We start from the raw sequence: 22,684 nt of genomic DNA, 5'->3' as shown, positions 1-22,684 counted from the left end.
CCTCACAACTGTCTCTATGCTGACTGCAGCGACTCGGAAACCCTCTTCTAGCCTCTGCAAGCACAAGCATGCATGTGGTGCACAGAAGAACATGCAGGTACAACACCTGTACACAAAAATATTTTGAAAAATTAAAAAACAAAGTGGCAAAATGATAGAGGGAAAAATAAAGAAGAAAGGCCTGGAAATTGTGTAGGTGAAGCTAAGTATGTCAGCTATCAGGACAGAGACGGTCTTACAGTTGTATGTTTATTTACATAGGTATGTAAGCATGAAGGTGGCGGCATGTACATGTAACGGTGCAGGCGAAGATGGGAGCCAGAAGTCACCGGCAGCTGTCTTTCTCAGCTCTGACTGCACCTGGAGCTTGCTGGTCTGGCAAGGTCTCCTCAGCACTGAGATTTCAGACACAGGCTCTGTGCTTCTGAAGAATGAACCCAGGTCATTATACTTGTGTGGCACGCACCCGAGTGACAGAGCCATTGCCCCAGCACTGCATATAGCTACTAAAAAGCAAATGTTATATGGCTAAATTTAAAAAATGATATCTATGAGAGATGTACTTAAATAGAGATGGGTTAAAAAATGAAAAACTAAATGTGACAAGTGACTGAGACACACGTTACAACACCAACACTAGACAAGACTTCAAGGCAGAATGTATAAAATGAAGCCAAAGGAGACACATTAGGATGAGGTTACAAGACTGTTTTTTGGACCAAATACTTGAGGATTTAAATCCTTTATCTTTAATAGCTTAACTACACAAAGAATAAGAATATAAATAGGATAATTTCCGGAAAATTAACAAAACTATATCAACTGTTTTAATTAGAAAGAAAAACCTTCAGTAGAATGGTTTTTGAGAACTCAAACCACAGGAGCACCAATCTCATTTGAATCTGATTAGAAGAGAGCAAGGTGGGAAGCACATGTGAAACCTACTCTCTTAAATCCACGTGAGCTAATGAAGTCAAACCTTGATTGGAAATCAAGTTAGAATCTAATTAGTAACAAATTAGAAAATAAACATCAGCTCAGTGCTAGCTCACACAGCCCACCTGTAATTTTTGCCGCCTTTTCCTCTTGGTTCACTCGGTTCTCATCGTCATCCTCATTATCTTCTTCGAAATCGTCTAAATTGCCAATGTCAGCCTGCTTCATACTCATCAAACTAGCCAAGCTCTGCATATCTTCATCCCTATATGAAATTAGTCAGAATGTAATATACAGCTTATTAAATGACATTACTTGAAAAATAATTAGAAAATACATGTTAACATTCCTAATCTGAAAATTTTTAAATTTAAAACACTCCAAAATCTAAAGCACTCTGAAACCCCAAGCTTTCCATACTGATAAGGTGTCACAGTGTGGAAAACTTCATACATGACATGTGACAGGCTGCAGTCAAAGCTCAGGTGTGCTAGAAACACTGGAGAAACTCCTTAGGCCACATATGTAAGGTAAGTATGAAATGTAAATGTTACTGTACTGAGACTTGGATCCCCTTGCTAAGATATCCTTATGTGTATGAAAATACCTCAAAACCTGGAAAAAACTGAAATCTGAAAACTTTCAGAACTAAGGATTTTAGATAATGGATATACAATACATAATATTATTAACATAGTCTTCCTTTCTGTAAAATGAGTACACTTTTCAAGGTATGTAAGAATATTTTTTAAACTAAGAATTTTAAACATCTCATAACTTTTTTTGGATATTTTATTTACTTTTCAGATATTATCCCCTTACTCCATTTTGCCTCACCCCCCACCCAGGGACCCCCTATCCCATCCCCCCTCCTCCTGCTTCTATGAGGATGTGCCTCCACCTACTTCCTCACTCCCACTTCCCTACCCTCAAATTCCCCCACACATGGCATCCAGCCTTCATGAGACCAAGGATCTCCTCTCCTATCTACGTCTGACAGGGCCATCCTCCCTTACATATACAGCTGGAGCCATGGGTTCCTCCCTAAGTGCTCCAGGCTGGTGGTTTAGACCCTGGGAGCTCTGGTTGGTTGGTATTGTTGCTCTCCTCACGGGGCCACAAACCCTTTCAGCTCAGTCTTCACTCTAACTCCTCCATCAGGAACCCCTTGATCAGTTCAATGGTTCATTAGCGCAGTAGGTAGCCCGTCAGTCTCATAATCTCATAACTTTCTTAGTGGCATGTTCAAAGCATCAAGACTAAACTCTTAACTGGTAAGATTTAGCAGGTACTTATGTTAGTGCCCTGCAGAAGACAAATGGTTTCTGTAGAGAATTCAAGTACAGTTTCTTGAGCATTAAGTCTAGAAACAAAACCTTGTATTATGAAACAAAAGGATAGCCCACAAGTTAGATAAATCTCAACTTCAGAATAAAACTTGGAGCTGGACAGATGGCTTAGAGGTTAAGAGCACTAGCTGCTCTTCAGACAACCCAGGCTCAATTCCGAGCACCCACATGGCAGCTCACTACCGTCTGTAACTACAGTCCTAAAGGATCCAAACGCCCTCTTCTGACCTTTGAAAGTATCAGGCATATCCATAGTGCACAGACATATATGCAGGCAAACACACACACATGAAAGAATAAAAGACATTTAAAAAACTAAAATAAAACAACTTACAAAAGGGATTGGAACAGGAATTCTTAATTGGAAACCATGAACCATTGTGGATCTGTGGGCTGGAAGGAATCAAGTGGTAAACTCCCCAAACCATGCTTACTGCCATGCGCAAGTTCCCCGTGAGCCCCAGGCCCTACAGGGAACAAGTACAACTGAAACAGACATTCCATGGCAAGCTCTGGTCTTCTCAAGATACACAGATGAAACCCTTAGCTAATTATAAGTGAAATGATATATATGTGATAGGATATAAATTTTATCTCAAAATATTTAAAAATATAAATTTATGAAGTTTATATTAAATATCTTGAGACAAATCATTTGTTTTTCTGATCTGTTACTTTTACCTTACATCTCACTAAATAGAACATTTTAATGTTGTACAAATTTTCAATTTTGTATACTCCCTCTAAATTCAGACAGAAAAAATAAATTAAAATACTGTTCTTTTATAATCTTTATTAATTTGATTTTCTACATATGATATAACTTTGCAAACTAAGTTAATTATAGAAATTCTTCACATTTTATTTCGCTGTTAACGAAATTATTTCCCTCTTTTTAAACAAATTTCATGATAGTCTACAAGAACAACAAAGGTTGTATTACTTCATCTATGAGTGTCTTCCAAATTCTCAGTTGTCAGTAAAGGATAGTAAGGCCAGCCAAGGTACAACAGCTGTAATCTTAACCCCTGGGAGGTAACGGCAAGGGAGAGCATAGAATAAGCTCAAGACCAGTGTGGTTCACATAGCAAGTTCCAGGCCAACCAAAGCCAAACAACTAGACTCTATTCTTAGAAAATAAAATCAAATAAATCAAGAGTAATGATAATGATAGTAATGATAACACAGACATATGTTCAAACAACTCATTCTTCAGATGTAACCTGCTGAACTTTGTCCTTAAATGTCCTCACATTTTAAAGCTCAACACTGTTCCACGGGGATAGTAAGGAAGGGGAGATAAAGGGAGCTCTAAAGAATCCTCTTCATATTAAATTGAGACTCTTGGTTTAAATGAACTGTTTCTTACCCAGACAGCCTTGAGTGGTGCCATCCACTGACTGCTTCTGTCACTGGAAGGAATGCTACCCTCGGAGGATCTCTGGTTTCTTCTCTCTCTTCCTCCATTTCCTTTCCTCTGGCTCACACTTCAGGGCAAGATCTATTTTTTCCCCAGTGTTTACAGTTGAGAAGAAAGCCACCGAGCTAGCACACTCACTCGGAACACACCCTCCCTCGTCTAACTGCTGCCATTTACCATGTCACTCATTGCCCTGGAGACGAGGGCCAAACATCTCACTTTGAGTGATACACAGAAACCAGCCTTATCAGTCAAACAGATGTGACCAATTATAGTAGCCACACTCCACTGGGCTAACTATGTGCAGAACTGTGGTTCACACTGGACCATCTTTCTCCCTTGTCTTTACTAGGAAATCCTCAGCATAGCATTTCCATTCATCCTCCAAGTACAGGTTCTTGCATTGCATGGATCACGTGTACTTATTACTGACTTGATTATCTGCAATGACTGCTTATTCAGCTCTTAAGAAGTGATGCTTCTGGTTTGGTTTTGCTTTTTGAAAAAGGCATTGTGCTGGTTACTTTTTGTCAACTTGACACAAGCCACAGTCACTCGAGAAAGAGAGACCTCTGCCGAGGAACTGTCTCCATCAGACTGGCTAGTAGGCATGGCTGTGGGGCATTTTCTTGATTAATGATTGATGTGGAAGAGCCCAGCTCCTGTGGGTGGTGCCACTTCCAAGCAAGTGGGCCTGAGTTGTATAATAAGAAAGTAGGCTGAGAGGCTCTACCAGCACCTGACTGAGACAGATGCAGATATTCACAGCCAACAATTAGACTGAGCCTGGGGACCCCAATGGAAGAGTTAGGAGAAGGGCTGAAGGGGCTGAACAGGCTTGCAACCACACAGGAAGAACATCATCATCAACTAACCAGACCCCTCAGCACTCCCAGAGACTAAACCACCAACCAAAGAACATACATGAGTGGGTCCATGGCTCTTACTACATATGCAGCAGAGGACTTCCTTGTCTGGCCTCAATGGGAGGGGAGGCCCTTGGTCCTGTGGAGGCTTGATGTGCTAGAAAAGAGGGATGCTAGAGGGGTGAGGTGGGAGTGGGTGGAAGGGAAGAGCACCCTCTTAGAGGTGATGGAGAGCAGGGAGGGGGGGCTTGTGGAGGGCAGACTGGTAAGGAGGACATTTGAAATATAAAGAAATAAAAGAATTAATACTAGTAAAAAAGAAAGTTAGATAGAAGGCTGAGAAGGTCAAGAAGAGCAAACCCAGGTGCTCTATTTCTCCATAGCTTCTGCTTCAATTCCTGCCTTTGTAAGCTCATGCCTGGCTTCACTTGAATGATGGCCTGGAACCTGTGTCCTAATCAACCCTTTCCTCCTGAAAGCTGATTTGGGCCAGTGTTGTACCATACCAACAGAGACACAAATGGCAGCCGGTGGTGCCCAGGCGGCTCTCAAATGTTCCTGCCTTGAGTGCTGGGAAAGAGGGTGCACATCACTAGGTCCAACTCATACTGATTTTGAAATGGTAACAGTTACACTTTTATGTTATTGTCACTCTGGGGAATCAAGACAGGATTTTTAAATAACAAGTGCATTCATCCTCTGAAAACAAAGTAGAGATCTCGAGAAGAGCTGTCGTGCTGCAGGATGTTCGCTCTACACCCATCCACTAAGACAAGAGCTGCGCTGTTTAGAAGCCCAACGTGGAGGGAGTCACTTACGTTGCTTTTCCTTCCCGAAGGAAGATGCATGACAATGAGAACTGGAGGGTAGCAGACACAACTTTCTTAGACAGTGGCTTGAACTTCAACTTGACGTCAGTTTGTGTGGGCATGGGGCTTGCGTACTGCTTCATATTAATGTTGCTGGTGGCAAGAGCTTTCCTCCGACCAGAAGGGGATTCCTGGAAGATAAAAAATAATTATGTAGTTTGGAATTATTTTATAGCCAATAAAAAAGAAATAAGAACTTCCTTCACTAAAGACTTCTTGTAATGCAATAATAAAATTATGATGAGCTTTTATTACAGCTTTTATATCTAAGTAAAACAGATAAAAATAAATAAAACAGAAAGAGATGGCCCAGGCAAAAATATTCATACTAGAGGAAAATGTGAAACAGAAACTAGTGAATAGCATGCGTGGATCTCACACCTGTAACCCCTGCACTAGGGTAGGTTCAGGTCCAAGGATCCAGAATTCACAGCTAGCCTCAACTATATAAGACCCTGCCTCTGGAAAACTGGGAATGGCTCCAAGATTCGTGTGAGTAAAAGATCTATTATAGGCAGGGCACCATAAATAATCTTTAACTGCTTTTTTCTCTTTGATTAAATAAATGTAATCAAATGGTGTTTTCCTGCTGAACCTATAATTTTTTTCTAGGACCTTTTTTGCTTATTCTCGTCCTCCCTCCTTTCCTTGAGATCACATACATCAATGAAGAAAACGTTTCTCAGAACTCACGGCCATGGCAACACTGCTGACTGAGCCCAGAGCATCTAAAAACATTCTTTAAAACAGCTAGTGCCCATTCATCACAACTATACAAAAAGAAGACTGCTTACAATCAAAAGTACTTGATATTCCATTAACAATTCTTTGTGTTTCACAACTGCTTCCTATACAATAAGGGGCTAGGGGGCTGATGAGAACAGGGCAGTGCATAACTGGGCACTAACCATGTGTAGGATTCCATGTACATTCTGGAGACATGAAAACATATAAGATAATCTTTCATTGTGTTCTACTGGCAAGAGGAAATTCAGATATAGGCTAATTTACATAATGTAAACTAAGATCATACATATACTACCCATGATTTTTTGAGGTTAACTGATCTTGGAATTGAAGGTAACTTTAAGGCTTAATGTCCAAACCATGTGTTCTTGAGCAAGTCAAGAAACTTCTGCCTCAGTAATGGTTCCAATAAAATAAAAAGTTACTAAGCAAAGTCATTCATGTTTTGTAATTATTTTCTACAAAATTATTCAATTTTCCAACCACGGTAAGAAATTTTATCATGGATAACTTTGTATAACTGTTCAATAAATCTTGATTCGTCCTATGTGAGGTAAATTCGCCTAAAGTAAGGCTATCCTACTTGAATCAAAGCATTACAAGACTTTTTCAAAAACCTAACATTTCAGCCTAACAAATAAGTAAAATATAATGTCACCTCCCTAAAGAATACCTATTTTAAAATGTGGTCTTATCTGTCAGATTATGCACAGCAATATTATACAGAACTATTAGTGCATGCAGATACCTTATGAATGAATTTCAAAAATGCATCGAGCACTTGAGAAGTTAAGCCCTCTCAGAAGAAATACTTAAGAATATGCAAATACCCTCAACCGAATCAAGTTGAACAGATGTGACTATCCCTAACAATACAAGTGTTCTTTCCCTGGTCGCTACTGTCAATCAAAGGATAAGATTAAGGTCCAAGGTTCTGACAATGTGCAAAATGAAAAAGTACAGTTGGAGAATATCAATTTATTACACTGATATGAACAATAATCTCTTATTGTACCTTTAGAATAGCTAACAACTTCTACATATAATACAAAATGTAAAGCCCCAGGTTGAAAAGCATGACATACAAACTGTCACTTTATTATTTTCAATGCTTGTTCTGTTTCACAAAAGCATGACATTGATCCCTAATATAACAATTTAATTTTGTAATAAACTATGAAATTAATATAGCTTAGAAATTCTATAATTCTAAAAAGCTATATGTGAAGATACTGCTTTTAAGCTATAGAGTTTTTTTTTAATGATTGATATTCTATCAATGTCACTGTTTTATTTTTAAAGCAAACAAGACATGGAAAAGTTTTTCTACTGAGGTAATTGGCAGTGAGTGGCTCTGAAGCAATAGGAAATACAGTATACTATGTTCTAAACACATTCTGTCACAACACTTAAGCAAAACTCTTGAATACTGTTCAATAAAAAACAACTAAAAGAGCTTACACAAAATAAATGAACAGAGACCTTGATCCCACTTCCTCACATCCTACAGCTGGGCCCAGGGGACCGCCAGTCCTCAGCCAGTCACATACTACCATCCCTCCCTCAACTCTTTATTCCTTTCTCGTCCTGGCTTGTGTCCCTCCCCCCAGTTAGGTCATCATGATCTAGATGATCTAAAATCACATTTTCAGATCCCTAAGGAAGTTCAATAAAATGATCATTAAGTTCTCAGTCTCGCTTTCATAACTTTTCTCAATTTATTGAAGGCTGATATATTGCCATTTCTAACAAATGCAACTTATAGTTGAAATCAGAATGTGGCAGGAGGACTTATTTCTGTAACTAAGTTTCAGTCTCACTTTCTCTATTGACAAATCTTCCTAATGGGTGAACAAGAGCAAGCATGGCGTAGAACCATTTGCACTGCTGTTGACTGTTTCCACTGTAGAGCCTCCTAGGGAACAAGTATCCATTGCCTTCTAAAGTTGAATTCATGCACATCTTATGACTGAGCAGTTCTTGTCAGAAAACTAAGATGTTAGAAATTAAGTCCTAGAAAAATCTTCATGACAAAGATGACAGGTTAGAAGCCATCTCTGTATGTTACATGGCTGATGAGAAGAGTCAAAGAAAACAAGAATAAACTATTTCAAAGATAGACAGGAGGGTAGAATATCACAAACTGCAATAGGAAAGAAACAAAACAAAACAAAACAGAAAGGTGATGCCTTGGAAAGAAGGAAGGACCGTGTGGCTTTGCTGCAGGCTGAGAGGAAACAAGAGGTCCATCCAAAAGTTGTCTGTGTTCTGTTCTCAGAGAGATATTGGTGACTGAGCTTATAGAAACAGGCAGTGACTTCAAAGATGATAGACACAAGCAATTAAAGAAAGCCGCTCAGGACATAAATAAGTCTGTAACACAGCTGAGAAAGCAAGAAAACAATTTTGGAGGGAAAGACAGAAAATGATTAAAAACACCGGAAATGAACAAATTCAAATGAAAACACAGTCCAGAGCACCACCAGTAGACCTGTCCAAGCAAGAGGAAAAAAGGGGGAGAGGAATCAAAATGGACAAGATCAGGAAATACTGTCAGGCATTAATACTGAAAAATATTAGCACAACTCTAGGACAGAACTAAAGAACAAACCCAAGAATCTGTGGAGTAGAAGAGAGTGGAGATAAAAACTGAAAGCATAGAAAAATTATTCAATAAAATTACAGCAGAAAAAATAAGGGAAATAAATGGACAGGCACAAGGCACTTAAACCCCAACAGACAACACCAGAGATCTTTCCATTGCACGCTATATTTAAGATATCAAAACTATGAAGCCAAAAGGAGAGACAATACTAGAACCTGTAAGAGAAATACACCAACTCACATCACAGTGACACCACACCTCCAAGAGACGTTCTCAGAGCTGGAAAAGGATGGGGCAGCATATTTAAAACCCCCAAAGCCAAGGGCTGTCCACTAAGATGATTATACAAAATTAACTTTTAAAATTGACAGAGAAAGGTATTCCAAAGAAATATCAACTAAAGAAAGTCATGCTCACCAAACTAGCACTGCAGAAGCTACTTAAAAGGAATCCTAAACACAGAGGAGGGAGACAGTCTCCATCACACAGGAAGAGGGAAGAATGAACTCATAACGGGAGTAGATGAAAGAGATGAACTGGAAAAACCCAATCTTGTCTAACTCATAAAATCAGCAAATCTACTCACCTGAATAGAGGAGAGAAAAACAAAAATAAAACAAAACTAGTCTAACCAGCTAGGAAAAGAGCCAACAAAATTATAGGAATCTGCAAATCAAGAATAAATTTCAATGGAAGCAGCCTTAACTCTAGAATTAAAAGATACAATAGCTGATTCTATTAAACAACAACAACAACAACAAAAAGGATTCTGCTATTTGTTGTCTCCAAGAAGCATGCTTCATTGACAAAGACATATAAAAGTATGAACAGATAAAATCAATATACTTAAAGTAAAAGGAAGCCAAAACCAAACCAGCACAGATACTCTGTGCTACATAATAAGGTAGACATCCTGCCTGATAAGATAAAAGAGACCATGGCATACTAATAAAGGGAACAATCTGCCATGAGGGTATGACCACTCTAAATATATATGTACCAAATACTGGAGCTCCAATATCCCACTTTTGTTTTTTGCAGGTCATGCAGATTCACAAAACAAGTTTCAGGAGCTAAATCCAAGGTCCTGAGTTTGATTCTCAGAACTGCAAAAAACTGAGCATGGTCGGATATGCCTGATCTCCCAGTGCAGGGGATACAGAGACAAGAGGACCCCTGGGGTTCGCTGACCACCCAGCCTAGCTAAACTGATGAGTTCCAAGTTCATTAAGAGGTTTGTCTCAAAAGATAGGTAGACATTAATTGAGGAAGACACTTGATACTAACCTCTGGCACACACACATACATGTACCACACAAAGCCAACAAATTTCAGAGTTAATATAGACCACACAACAAATATATTTATCAGACACATACAGAATAATTATCTAATGAGAGGTGTACTTTCTCCAAAATATGTCATGTTTAGGCCACAAACCAAGTCTTTTGTATCTTACCACAGTAGAATCAATAGCAAAAGAAACCACAGAAATTATACAAATAATGGGAAATGGAATACTCAATTCTGAATGAATAGTAAGACAAAAAAGAAATCAGGGAAGAATTTTTAGAATTTCTATAACCAAATGAAAAGCACAACTTACTGGCACCTTTGGATTATGTATTGCAGCTATGAGCACTTACAATTAAAAACTGTGAGTGATCCAAAATAAGTAACCATCTCATGGTCTTAGAAAAACAAGTCAAACCCAACAGTAGTAGATGTAAAGAAAAAAGAGAGAGAGAAAAAATGATGCGGGAATTATTAAAATTAAACTGAAGGCAAAAGAATGTTTTAAAGTTATAAATCATACACATTAACGCATAAAACATAAAAACTCAATAAATAAAAATAATAAATTTCACTTACCACCTAACTTAAGAAACACATGTCTAGCTTAAAGGCTGCATATCCCTTCTCAGATTACAACCCTCCCATCCTTTCCTCCAGTAGCAGCCAGTAAACTCAAGATGCACTCTCTTTTCCAAAGCTACTGTTGACTATGTATACCCCTAAAGCACATCTTGCTGATGAACAGACTGTGAATGTGGTACATACGTACAAGGTAATGACCATAGGAGACAGAAGAGGACATCTGATCCTTTGGATCTAGAGTTTATAGATGGTTGGGAGCCACCCCACAGGAGCTGGGGACCAAAAGCAGGTCCTCAGGAAAGACCTCTCGCCTGCCAGGGCCCTCTGGAGCCCTGCCTTTGCTGAAGATTTTACGATGTTGTACTGAATCTTGGCCCACCTCCACAATGCATAACGCTCCCCACTGTCTGCTTCCAGAACGTTCTCATCATCTCCAACAGCACGCTGTACTTACTAAACCAGTTCCAACTATGGCTCCTCCTAGCAGCTAACAGCTTATATTCTACTCTCTGTCTCTATATTGTATCTTTTCCTGTACCTCACTTAGCGTAATGTTCAAATTCTTTGGAAAATCCAATTATGGTTTTTATTGAAACTGTATTAAGCCTACGGATCAATGTTGGTAAGTTGATATCCTCACAATACTGTTTCAATACTCTAAAATAAGGTATTACTCCCTACATACTTATTCAAATCTTTAAAGTTTCAATGTTCTATCATTTTACACAGGGATTGTACATATTTTTCTAGATTTAATCCTTGGCACTTTCTGTTGTTAGCATAAATCATGCACTTTGTAACACCTGTGATTGAACAATTTCTTGCATTCAGAAAGGCAATGAAATTTGCAGCTAGGTGTTACATCTAGGAAATATTTATAATACTCTATTAACATCATAGAATATATTTCCTTCGGGTTTCTATTTTATCCTAAATTCTTAAAAACTAGTTATATATTTCATTTTTCCAAACTATAATTTTTTCTTGATGATCTCTAGAAGCCTTAGAGTACCATTCTTGATTATGTAAATGAAGAGGTCATTCATGCATTATTCTGGTACATGAAGGGGGCATTCACACATCTCTCTCAATCTTGAAAAGGAGAGCTTTGGCCTTTAATCTACATCATGTTTACTGTATATCTCCCCTTTGTAATCACGGCCCTCTGTAAAGTAAGTTTCCCTTGAGTTACTAGGTTGCTTTGGGGTTTTAATTTTGTTCATAGAGATGAGCACCATAAAAATGGTGAAAGCTTCTGTCTTTCACAGTAACTTTTTATAATCTTTTCCATGTTCATCTCTAAAAAGTATAAACGTTTGTATGTCTTGTCATGATCAACATTCGTCTGCAACATTTCTCTTTGTTCCTAAACAATTCTTGCTAGAAGCTATGTCATTAACCTTCCCATATTAACAAGTCTTTGCAGCTTTGCTGACCCTAATGAACAAGCATCTTCTATCTCATTGCTTTCTACTCATTGTTAACTTTTCATCTGACTTCCTTGTTCTAGATGTGGATTCCTGCCTGAAATTACTTCTTTGTTCTAGCCTAATACTTAGAAACAGTGATCACTGGAGTGTTCACGGAACTTTGTTTATTGCCTTGCTTATTCTTTGACTATTTGTTTATTGTCTTGTTTGTTCCTTGACTATTTGCATCTATTGTATTGCTAGTTCCTCAACCTAGAACTGACCTTAATACTTGCATGTAATTAAAATGGTATAAAAGCAAAAAGTAGGAGGGGGGATGGGATAGGGGGTTCTAGGAAGGGGAAATGGGATGGCATCTGAAATATAAATAAATAAAATATCCAATTAAAAAATAAAATAAAAAACAAATATGAAAATTTTGAAAAGAGAAAAAAATAAAAGATTTGCTTTGGTGTTTAAAAGAATTTTTCATCTTACTTCCTTTGTGCTTATTCTACCTAAACTCCTAAATTTTGATCAGTTTTTACTTTGCCTATACTGTATTTAAACTGTGTTTCTCTGCCCGGCAGTGGTGGCGCACACCTTTAATCCCAGCACTTGAGAGGCAGAGGCAGGCCAGCCTGGTCTACATAATGAGTTCCAGGACAGCCAGGGCTACACAGAGAAACCCTGTCTTGAAAAACAAAAAAAATAAAAAAATAAAATAAATAAATAAATAAATAAATATAAACTGTGTTTCTCGGGGCAGGGTAAATAACTCTGTTGGTAAAGATTTCAAGCCAGAAGACCCAAGAGCAATCCCCGGAACACATATACAAAAGCCAAAGCAAAAGCAGTCAGATCCCTGGACCTACTGGCCAGCCAGTCCAGTTAATTGGCAACTTTCAAGACAGTAAGAAAACTTGTTTCAAAATCCTGAACCTATACTCACACATGCATGTACATCTACACATACATAAGTAGTTATCTAAGTGCTGCTTCAACTATCTCTCTCACGTTTTATCTGAAATACTTTTGGTTACTCTGGTTAAATATATTCTAACTTTTGTCTCCGGTTCATTGACTCAGAAAATGTACAGAAACTTTTCCAATCTATATGGGTTCTACTTATCTTTTAAAAACTGATTACTATTTAATTGTACCACATCACAGATGGTGGTTTAATTATAATCCTTTAAAATGTATCCAGTCAATTTTTATGGGCAAGTCTGTGATCGCTTTACACATGTGTTCCATAGTTCCTTACATAGTACCTAACAAGTACTCCTATGTAGCTGTTAACCTACAACAGATCACGTTTATGTAAACTCACCTGCAGCACCCAACTGTTTATATCCTATGTGCTAAGGACAAGTAAACCAACAGGCATGTCCTAGTGTGAGGTCTGGGATATCCAATTAAAAAATAGACAGACCAACCAGCCAACCAGCGAGAGACAGGAAAGCTGCTCAGGAGGCAGGCAAACTTCCAGTGGACTCTGTGAAGAGCACTTCCGATGAACCACGCCTCTTCCCAAGTACACACAAGCTCTCAAGCAGGTTCTAGCCATTTGTCTACAATGGATCTATGCAACTTTGAACCAGTCTTGCTGCCCTTGCCTTTATTTACAGTTATTTCCAACATAAGGCATTTAAAGTCACATCCCAGCCCTCATTTATCCAAGTGTCACACCCAGCGCAGTGCACCTTAGGAAGATCAGCAAGCCCTACACAGTCAGGCTCCTGACTCTGCTCTTGGACTCTGTTTCCTACAGTGTTACTCTCTTTTCTCCCTCTCCCCTTGCCCTCTGATTTTCTCGGCTCCACTACCTTGGCCTCACCATTGCTGCTCCCCTTACCAGGAGTGTTCCTCGTGAATGTATTATGTAGCTAGTTCTCCTTGCCTTTAGTTAGATCTTTTCTCAAATCTGCTTCCCTGGACCCAGCCCTTTTCTGAGTGTCACACATAAAATTTCAGCTATACTCTGAGTAGACATACTTTGTCTTCTGTTTTCTCTCCTTCACTTTCCTTTCCAAACATGCAAATTTTACTTACACATTCTCTCTACCCTGTTCAATGACAGAAGACATTTTTGTTTATCTGTTGATTACTGTATCCTAGTTCAAGAACCACAGCTCAACAAATATCTCCTGAGTGAACAAATGGATTGTAATCTTATGATTTCTTATTACAAATGTTTTGAATTAATTTTACACTATTATTTTCTCCTGTTTAAGATTTTATTTCACATACCTGTAAGGTACCTACTGTTCACAAAGGCATCCCTCTTCTTAAAAGAGGAAGAGGGATACAAGGTTCCCTATAGTAGAGTAGCTTGCAGTTTGTAACCGACTAGCAGTTGTAGAGCTAGGCAGAGGTTTGTTCATGCCAGTTAGGTCAGCAATGGTAGGAGGATTAGATATAAGATAAACAGGATGAGATAGGGGTGGATCCCTGTACCGACTCACATTGGTGGGGTCAAAGTGCAACAGTTAGTCATCAACACCCCGTCCCCCCCACCCCCACCCCAACACTGGAGAAATACAACAAAACACTCTGCAGAAAACAGATGCTACCAACACGGACCGGGAAGCTAGGAGTTAGGAGGGAAGTGAACTATCTAGCAAAATGCTCTCAAACCAGGAGCCACAGACCTTGTTATGGGCTTCTGTCCTCTGTTTGACATTTAACCTCCTCTGATTTTAGGACTATATCTTGTGAACAGCATATTGATAGAAAAATTAACCCAATCTATTCACCACTGCTTTTTCTGGAGAGATTAGATCAATAGTTTGTAAGGGATTTTGTCTCAAAAATACATGATTCAAGAACTCTAAAAAAGATACTGATGGATAAATCTATCAGTATTTATTTTAACACAAATAAGAACTGTGAAAATAACAATATTCTACTTTTAATTGTCTAGCACCCTTAGGATATTGTCAAATCACAGGACTGATGTACGTATGAGTCCAGAGATTGGGGCAGCATGAATAAGACCTGCACAGGTTCAAGGCAAACAGGCTCCCAGCACTGACACCGTGGAATAGACACAGGGTCCCAACTCTAGCCATGAAGCTATCTGCAGCTGACACTCATCAGCAGGGAGCACATCAGGTTTCTCTAAGTGTCCTTGAGTATATCAACTACACTCCAGGGCAGGACCCATGCCCAGGAGTACAAACACCAGGGGGTGGTTTTTGTGAGAGAGAGCACATGCAGGAGGTGGACATAAAGTTGGGTGGGGAAAAGGGGGTAGGGGGAGATCTGGGAGGAGTTGAGGGAGGAGAAATGTATTCAAGTATATTGTATGAAAAATTTAAATTGCTGGGCAGTAGTGGCGCATGCCTTTTAATCCCAGCACTTGGGAGGCAGAGGCAGGCGGATTTCTGAGTTCAAGGCCAGCCTGGTCTACAAAGTGAGTTCCAGGACAGCCAGGGCTATACAGAGAGAAACTCTATCTCAAAAAACAAAAACAAACAAACAAAAAATTTAAATTAAAAATTGTGATTAAAATTACAAACTCATGATAGCATGTTTTTAAAATAAATATACTTTCTATATAAAATAACCTAGTGAGAAAAATGTTTGTTTTATATTTTCATATTATTTATCTTTCTTACTCTTTAAAATCTCTTTAATGTCTATTTGAAAAGTCAACTCTACTGGTATAGTCCATCTGTGTGATGATATGTATTCTTGATTTTAGAAAATCAAGACTCATAGGTAAGTAGTTGGGGAAAAAAACCCTAATATCTAGAAACTTCATATCATTTTAAGTCTTCATATTGGAGTTGTATCCCAAAATTCAAATAATGGTTTCTTAAAGGCTAAAAGTAACACAGAATGTGAAACCTTATCAACGAACTTTTTAATCCCTGTAACATTAAAATTCCATTGTACTACAATGCACACTGAATGAATTATCCACTCGTTCATAATTTTGCAATCTTATACTTTGGTGTTTGGGGAAACTGTAGACTATCGGATATTTGAAACATTTCATTATTCTCTACCAAAAATAAATTATATTTTTATACTCCCACCTATTCTATCAGAAAAACCCTTAAGCATTGAGAAACTATATAACTAAAAGTGGCAGGTAGAAAGTTTTTAAAATTCTAATTTTCACTGAAAGTTTAAGTTTTATCAGAGACAAAATAAAATTTTAGTTACTTACCTGCAAGTATTAAGTTCAATTTGTTCATTAGACTATATTGCTAACTTGGATAACAACAATGTATCTATTAGTAGTTTCTTTCATGAGTTACATTTCAGGAAAAGAGTGTTACATGTTTTAGGGCTCCCTCACAGCCCAAGTTCTTCTCCTTGTTCTGTGTCTCTGTGATGCAGCGCGAGTGCTCCATGCAGACATCTTACCTTGCCGTGTGGCGCATTACTGCTATGCTGGAACTTAATCCTTACTGTGACTCTGGAATCTCAGCTTTATTCAGTAAGGCTAAAATTCCATCTTATGGAATATCCTGTACCTTTCCTGAATCTCTATACAGAGGAAAAAGCAGTACGCCTCAGCTCATGTAGACAGAACCTTCTATGTGACCGCCGTGAGGAGCAGTTCCTCTAGACCCATTTCCGTTATTAGTGTCCATTTATGCTTTAGAGTCTAAGGTCATTTCAGAACCAGTTTTAAAATTGTTTGTCATAATATTCCTGTTTTAAGCTATTTTCCAAGAGCTCAAAGTGCCTCCCTCTAACACTGCACCTCTGACAAAAGCAAAATACTTCATTTCAGTTTTCTAAAACCAGAACTAAGAGTTTTGATAACCTTCCATCATAATAAAGTTTACTTGTCCACAGTGACACAACTACTGGAGGTTGTTGGGTATTTAGTCTCCTGACCCACAGTTGTGATCATCAGCACTATACTATGGTGCCCTTGTTCTGTCCTTTGAGAATTAATGTCACCATAAGGATAAATCTGTACCTACAACATCCACCCTTCTAGACTCTCCCTGGCTAATATTTGAGTCTATTCTTGCCCCTGTTCTCAAGAACTATTAAGTTCTAAGTACTACTGAAACAGGGCACCAAGAAATGAAATGACAGGCAACTAGAATTCTGAAGAACATTTTAAGAAGATAACTAAATTAATGCTGTTTTTATTTAAATTCTGAGTTAGATAATCTCGCCCTCTGACTCATGAGTACATGAATTATTTCACAGTGCAAAGAATGAGCACTCAATTCCCTGAATAAACACTCTCACTACTTGTTAGAAAACCAAAATTGTCAAAGGAGACAATGCAGAAACTGAAGACATGAGAGCAGTTTTTTATTCCAACCTGCCACTCCAATACAGGAACATCTTACAGTGTGCCTATCTATTAAATAGACAACTGTTTCTCCTATACAGGAACATCTTACATTAAATAGACAACCGTTTGGTACTTGGGATTCATACCTAAAAACTCAAGTTGCTGTTATTTCTAAAACAAAATTATTTGGTATCCTGCAATATCAAGACAAGAAAATGCCATATTTTCAAAGTTAGTAGATTATGTGTCTGGCGTCCTTTTATTTAGCTCTGTGATGACATTCTAAGCTTTATGCTTAATCTAGAAGGGCAACAGTTCTGACTTTAAAACTGTGACACTGGTCTCTCAAACTGTCACAGCACAACGTTTCTCAGGCCACGCTGATCTCTGCTTCACTAGCAGACCAAGATGAAGCACTACAGAATTTAATTTGGAATTCATGGAGCAATTAAATGCTAAAGCAGACATGCTACAGGGAGCTCTCTCAACCACAAAGACTTAATTAGAAACCGTATCAGCTAAAATAACCAACTCAGATGCTCTGGTGGAAGAGACATTAGTAGCAAAGTGTCAACAGGAAGAATCAGCATCAAAAAAAAAACCTCTTGATGAGATATATACTCATAAACACTTATTTAGAAAACTACACCAATTTTAAAATCAAATCTAGCTTTCCTCTAAAAACATGTCTAAATAAAAACCCTCCACCTCTCAAAGGGAAACTCTAGGTATTCATAAAATACAAGTCAAAGTATTTAGTCAGAGGTCTAAACAGGCTGTCCATGTTTGGAAAAAGAGGAGGCCCTGGTGTCGAGTCTACTACAGCAGTGCTCCTGCAGTGTCTGACTGAAGGCCTCCTCCCCTGTGATGCTAATGAAAACAGCCAAGGTCCCCATGCACAACCGTATGCACTTGCTTAACCTTATGAAAGTAAATTAGCAGGTTTTAAAAGTCTTCATTAGATGTAGGAAGAGAGAAATATAATCACCTCGAGTTTGCAGAAAGAACAGTTCTTGAGGATTTTATGGCCAGAACTGAAAAGCATATGTTGATACTGACTTCTAGGTCTCCATAACAGAACTATCTCTAAGCTCCATGTCTAAGCACTCAAGAATGACTACTTCATGTTTCATAAATACAACACAGTCCACTAGAGCTCATCTTTATCCCTTAGTGACTTCTTCCCATGGTTCTTCATCTCACTGAATCAGTCTCTTGATCTCAGGACTCACAAAACTAAATGGCTCTAACTGCTAACACTCTCTAGAATTTGGATTCTTCTGTCTCCTCCCCTCCCACTGGATCTACACCTCAGCATCTGGACTTATCTTCCCTCCTCTAGTTTCATACATATCTATGTCTCATCTTCTAGAAGTCTAGGAGAGTAATAATGCTTCAAATATTATACCTTTTGATTGTATAAAATTCACTATAGAAAACTGTAAATAGCCGGGCGGTGGTGGCACACGCCTTTAATCCCAGCACTTGGGAGGCAGAGGCAGGCGGATTTCTGAGTTTGAGGCCAGCCTGGTCTACAGAGTGAGTTCCAGGACAGCCAGAGCTACACAGAGAAACCCTGTCTCAAAAAACAAAAAAAATACAAAAGGAAACACTCAAACTTTATTACCTAAGTAAAACCATAGTTGTTTTGATATATTTTCCTCTACTTTTTATAGGTACTATTTGTAAAGTCCTATTATTATAATTTAACATTCTAACTTAATAAGCCTGTCTAGATGACACATATTATTCTGCATAATATGGCTACATCATAAATTTTATAACTTTCTTATTATTTTACATAAAGTTACTTCCAATTTGCTACTCAAAAATGAAGCTGTGCTGAATATTTTTATAACCAAAATATTTTGGGACTCTCTTTTTCTTAGAGCAGATTTTAGAACTGAGATTTTAAAAAAATTGCATTTATGTTCTATGTATTATGTATAGGTGTTTTGACTGTATGTATGTCCGTTGTAGCACATGTGCCCCTGATGCCTGTGGAGGCCACAGGAGGATGTCAGATGCCCTAGATTTGAAATTACAGACAGTTATGAGTAACCATGTGGGTGCTAGGAATCAAACCTGGATCCTCTGGAAGAATAGTTAGTGTTCTTAACTACGCAGCCATCTCTCCAGGCCCAGAAGAAAATTATTATTGTATTACTACTAATACTACTACTACTACTGTTATTATTACTATTATTACTATTATTACTATTATTATTATTATTATTATTATTATTATTAGAGGGCTGAGGAGACGGCTCAGTGGGTAAAGCACCTGATGCACAAGTATAAAGATTCCATGTGGATTCTCAGACTCACATAAATCCGGGCAGAATAGTACACATCTGTGGTGGTTTGAATAAGAATGTCCCCCAAAGCCCCATAGATTTGGCCTATGTTTGGTCATAGGGAGTGGTGTTACTGTACATGGATTAGAAGGTGTGGCCTTGTTGGAGGAAGTATGTCACTGGGAGTGGGTTTTGGATTTCAAATGTTCTAGACAAGCCCAAAATTCATCTCTCCCCCCCCCCTCACACCCTCTCTGCTGCCTGCCAATCTGGAAGAGTTAGAAGAATTCCAGGCATTCAGTTAGTCTGGCGTATGCTGGGACAAGGGAGGGACTCTGTCTCGGGCAGAAGCAAGGACTGATGCTTGAGGATGTCCTCTAAGCTCCGCATGTGTGTGTGCATGCACACACAAACATAAAAAACCAATCTGGTCACTTTAAAATACCACTAAATTGCTTTTCCAAGGAAATTAAACTAGTCTATACGTAGCCTTGTGCATATAACAATGCTAGCCTCATTAACCACATTCATCAGAGCACTGTTGTGTTTCTTTTTTTTTGTTCAATACTTACTCTGCTGTAAGAAAGCATTTATCTGATATCTGTGACTTTTGAATTTACTCTTATGCTCCATCTGCATTTCCACTTTTGTGCCTTTTTGCCCCTTACCTATTTGGGTCATTTGTGGTAAAAGAGTTTTAGAGCTCTTTAAGTTTCCGCTTGCTATGTTGTTGCTAAGATATTTAGTATTTTCTTGGTTTGTCCATCATAATTTCTAAACATGCTTTTTCTTATTGAAGAACTAATCAGACTTCTAGTCTAGTTCAACATGTAAAGAACTTCAAAATCACTACTCTGTCTTTATAAAAGTGAAAAGCTGAACAAATAAGCCAAAAAGTATCAAGTCTTAGATACATTCAAAACATTATATACATTATAGGGCAAACTAATGCCCACAAAATTGTGCAGCTAGACAAGCAGATAAAAGGCCTGTTAACAATGAAGCACAAACCTCCTTGGAAATCAGAGTTAAGACAGGAAAATCCAGCTGTAATTGAGGAACTGCTAGAGGCTAGGTATGGTCAAATCTGCAAATTAAAGTGCCAGAAGGGCCCATCTATAAGTAACCATCCAAGTCCTTTTAAGTGTTACCTTCAAGTACTAACATCTGAGAAGATTCATCTTGTGCTAATAAGGGAAGAAAGGAACCACTGTGAAATTTATCAGATGGGGCCAAGGTCTTATCTCACTTTACCTATAAAAGTCTTATCAGATTCACAGTTTATTCTAACAATATCATCCTCCCTAGGAACGGGGAAACATTGAAAAACAGTTGCCAAGTTCACCACCTAGAGGCATAGGCACACCAACAACCTGAGACTCCATCGCATCTACCACATCTGAACACCAGTACTGACTGAGAGACCCTTACAGCAGCTCCATCACACATCACACACCAGCCAGTACATCACATCCAGCTACCAAGAAAGAAAAAAAAAAGACAGTTCACACTACTGAAGTATCAGATCAAGAATTACTACCCAAGCTGAGCATGCTAAGAGATATTTGATAAAGTAAATAGCACATAACACAGGATGGGAATTGTGGACAGTAATAGACATTTTACAAAAGAGCCGTTACTTGTGGAATAAAAACATTTTTTGTACCAAAAATTAAGAATGTATAACTTCTGGATGAGATGCTAGACCCGAAGCTGCCTGTGTATGACTCAAAATAACAAGAGAAGACTCACTAAAGTTTCCAAGGTTACAAGATACACAAAAGCTGCAGAGAGAAATATGTGTGACAACCTGAGAGATGCCAAACTACACAGCTCACTGCTTGCCTTCCCAGAGCAAAGGCAGAGGCAGAAATCACCACCAACAGGGAACTCAGGAGGTCCTGGGGGAAAGACAGGCAGGCTCACCCTCAAGATAAGCTCAGAGACCTCACTAGACTCCAAATCAGCTACAGATTTCAGCACAGCAGAGATTCTGGTCAGCACTGGGCAGGATGCCCAATTTCTCCCTTCTGTCATTTAGCAGGGACTAGGCATAGCCTTGAGAGAACCAGTGTCTGAAAAGGAGCTATCCTGGCAGCCTGAAAACAGGAAACACAATGGGAATCTGCAGTTAATCTGCTGGGGAAGTGGTGGCAGAAGCAGACCAGAGCAAGCTGAAGCAGGAGGCTCAGCTCAGGTAGCAGAATAGACTCATCAAATGAGAATAACCATGGGTCAGACAGCCCTAATCCCGAAGGAACTGGCACATCAAGCTCCACAGCCATCTCAGCTGCTGGCTCACTGCTACAGAGGAGAGCTCTAAGACTCTTGGCATATATGTGGCATCTCGGTACATGAATTCAAGTACCATCTTCCCCGCAGAGAAGAGCTGATCTAGCAGCTCATCATTTACCTCCCCTCCTTATTTTCGTGTATGTTCATGCATGTGCAGGAGTGTGTACAAATGTGTATATGTGTGGTGGAAGCCAGAGGTGATTGCTGAGTGTCTTCCTCAACCATTCTTTATGTAGTTTGCCTGAGTTTGGAGACAAGGTCTCTGTCTAGACCTGGAGCTCGGAGACTAGACTGAAGGGTCAGCAGTTTCCAGGTCTGTCTGTCTGTCTTTACCCTCCTGCACTAGGATGACTAGGGTGTGCTGCTGTGCTTGGCTTTTCTGAAGACTTGAGTTAAATCCCAGAATCTCACACAGTAGAAAAAAAGAACCAACTTTCCCAAGTTGTCCTCTGACTTCCACACAGATGTCCATATGGACACACAAACAAACACATGCATAAACATTTTTAAAAAATTAGTCCTTGAAGCTCTTCAGCAAACGGCACTGACCTGCAGAAGGGAGCCACATCCATATTTCTGACTGTACAATAATTACTGTATGTGATTATTGTAAATCTAATCTATTTCTACTGAACTTTTTATGCAAGGAGACAGCAGAAATGCCTGAGGGGAAAGTGAGCCCAAAATGTCCCTCACAGGCTTTACCTACACTCACACTCACAGGCTTTACCTACACTC

The 22,684-nt window shown here is 38.8% G+C and overlaps 1 protein-coding gene across 5 annotated transcripts in view; it reads right to left on the bottom strand.

Annotated features, from left to right (window-relative positions):
* Positions 1–22,684, bottom strand: part of Ehbp1 (EH domain binding protein 1) — a 269,903-nt gene that overhangs the window by 158,724 nt on the left and 88,495 nt on the right. For all 5 annotated transcript variants that reach the window (XR_003712756.1, XM_028778114.1, XM_028778121.1 and 2 more), the window contains exons 5-6: positions 5,390–5,571; positions 1,062–1,201 (exon numbers count right to left, since the gene is read on the bottom strand). Coding sequence is in view for 4 of the 5 variants with exons in the window: in XM_028778114.1 (XP_028633947.1) it covers positions 1,062–1,201; positions 5,390–5,571 (322 nt within the window). In the remaining variant the exon portion in view is untranslated. The remainder of the gene's footprint in view (positions 1–1,061; positions 1,202–5,389; positions 5,572–22,684) is intronic.

The sequence above is a fragment of the Grammomys surdaster genome, unplaced genomic scaffold (genome assembly GCF_004785775.1).
Source record: "Grammomys surdaster isolate TR1022 unplaced genomic scaffold, NIH_TR_1.0 67, whole genome shotgun sequence".
In the NCBI taxonomy this organism is placed as follows: domain Eukaryota; kingdom Metazoa; phylum Chordata; class Mammalia; order Rodentia; family Muridae; genus Grammomys; species Grammomys surdaster.
This window is presented reverse-complemented; position numbering and strand designations above follow the sequence as displayed.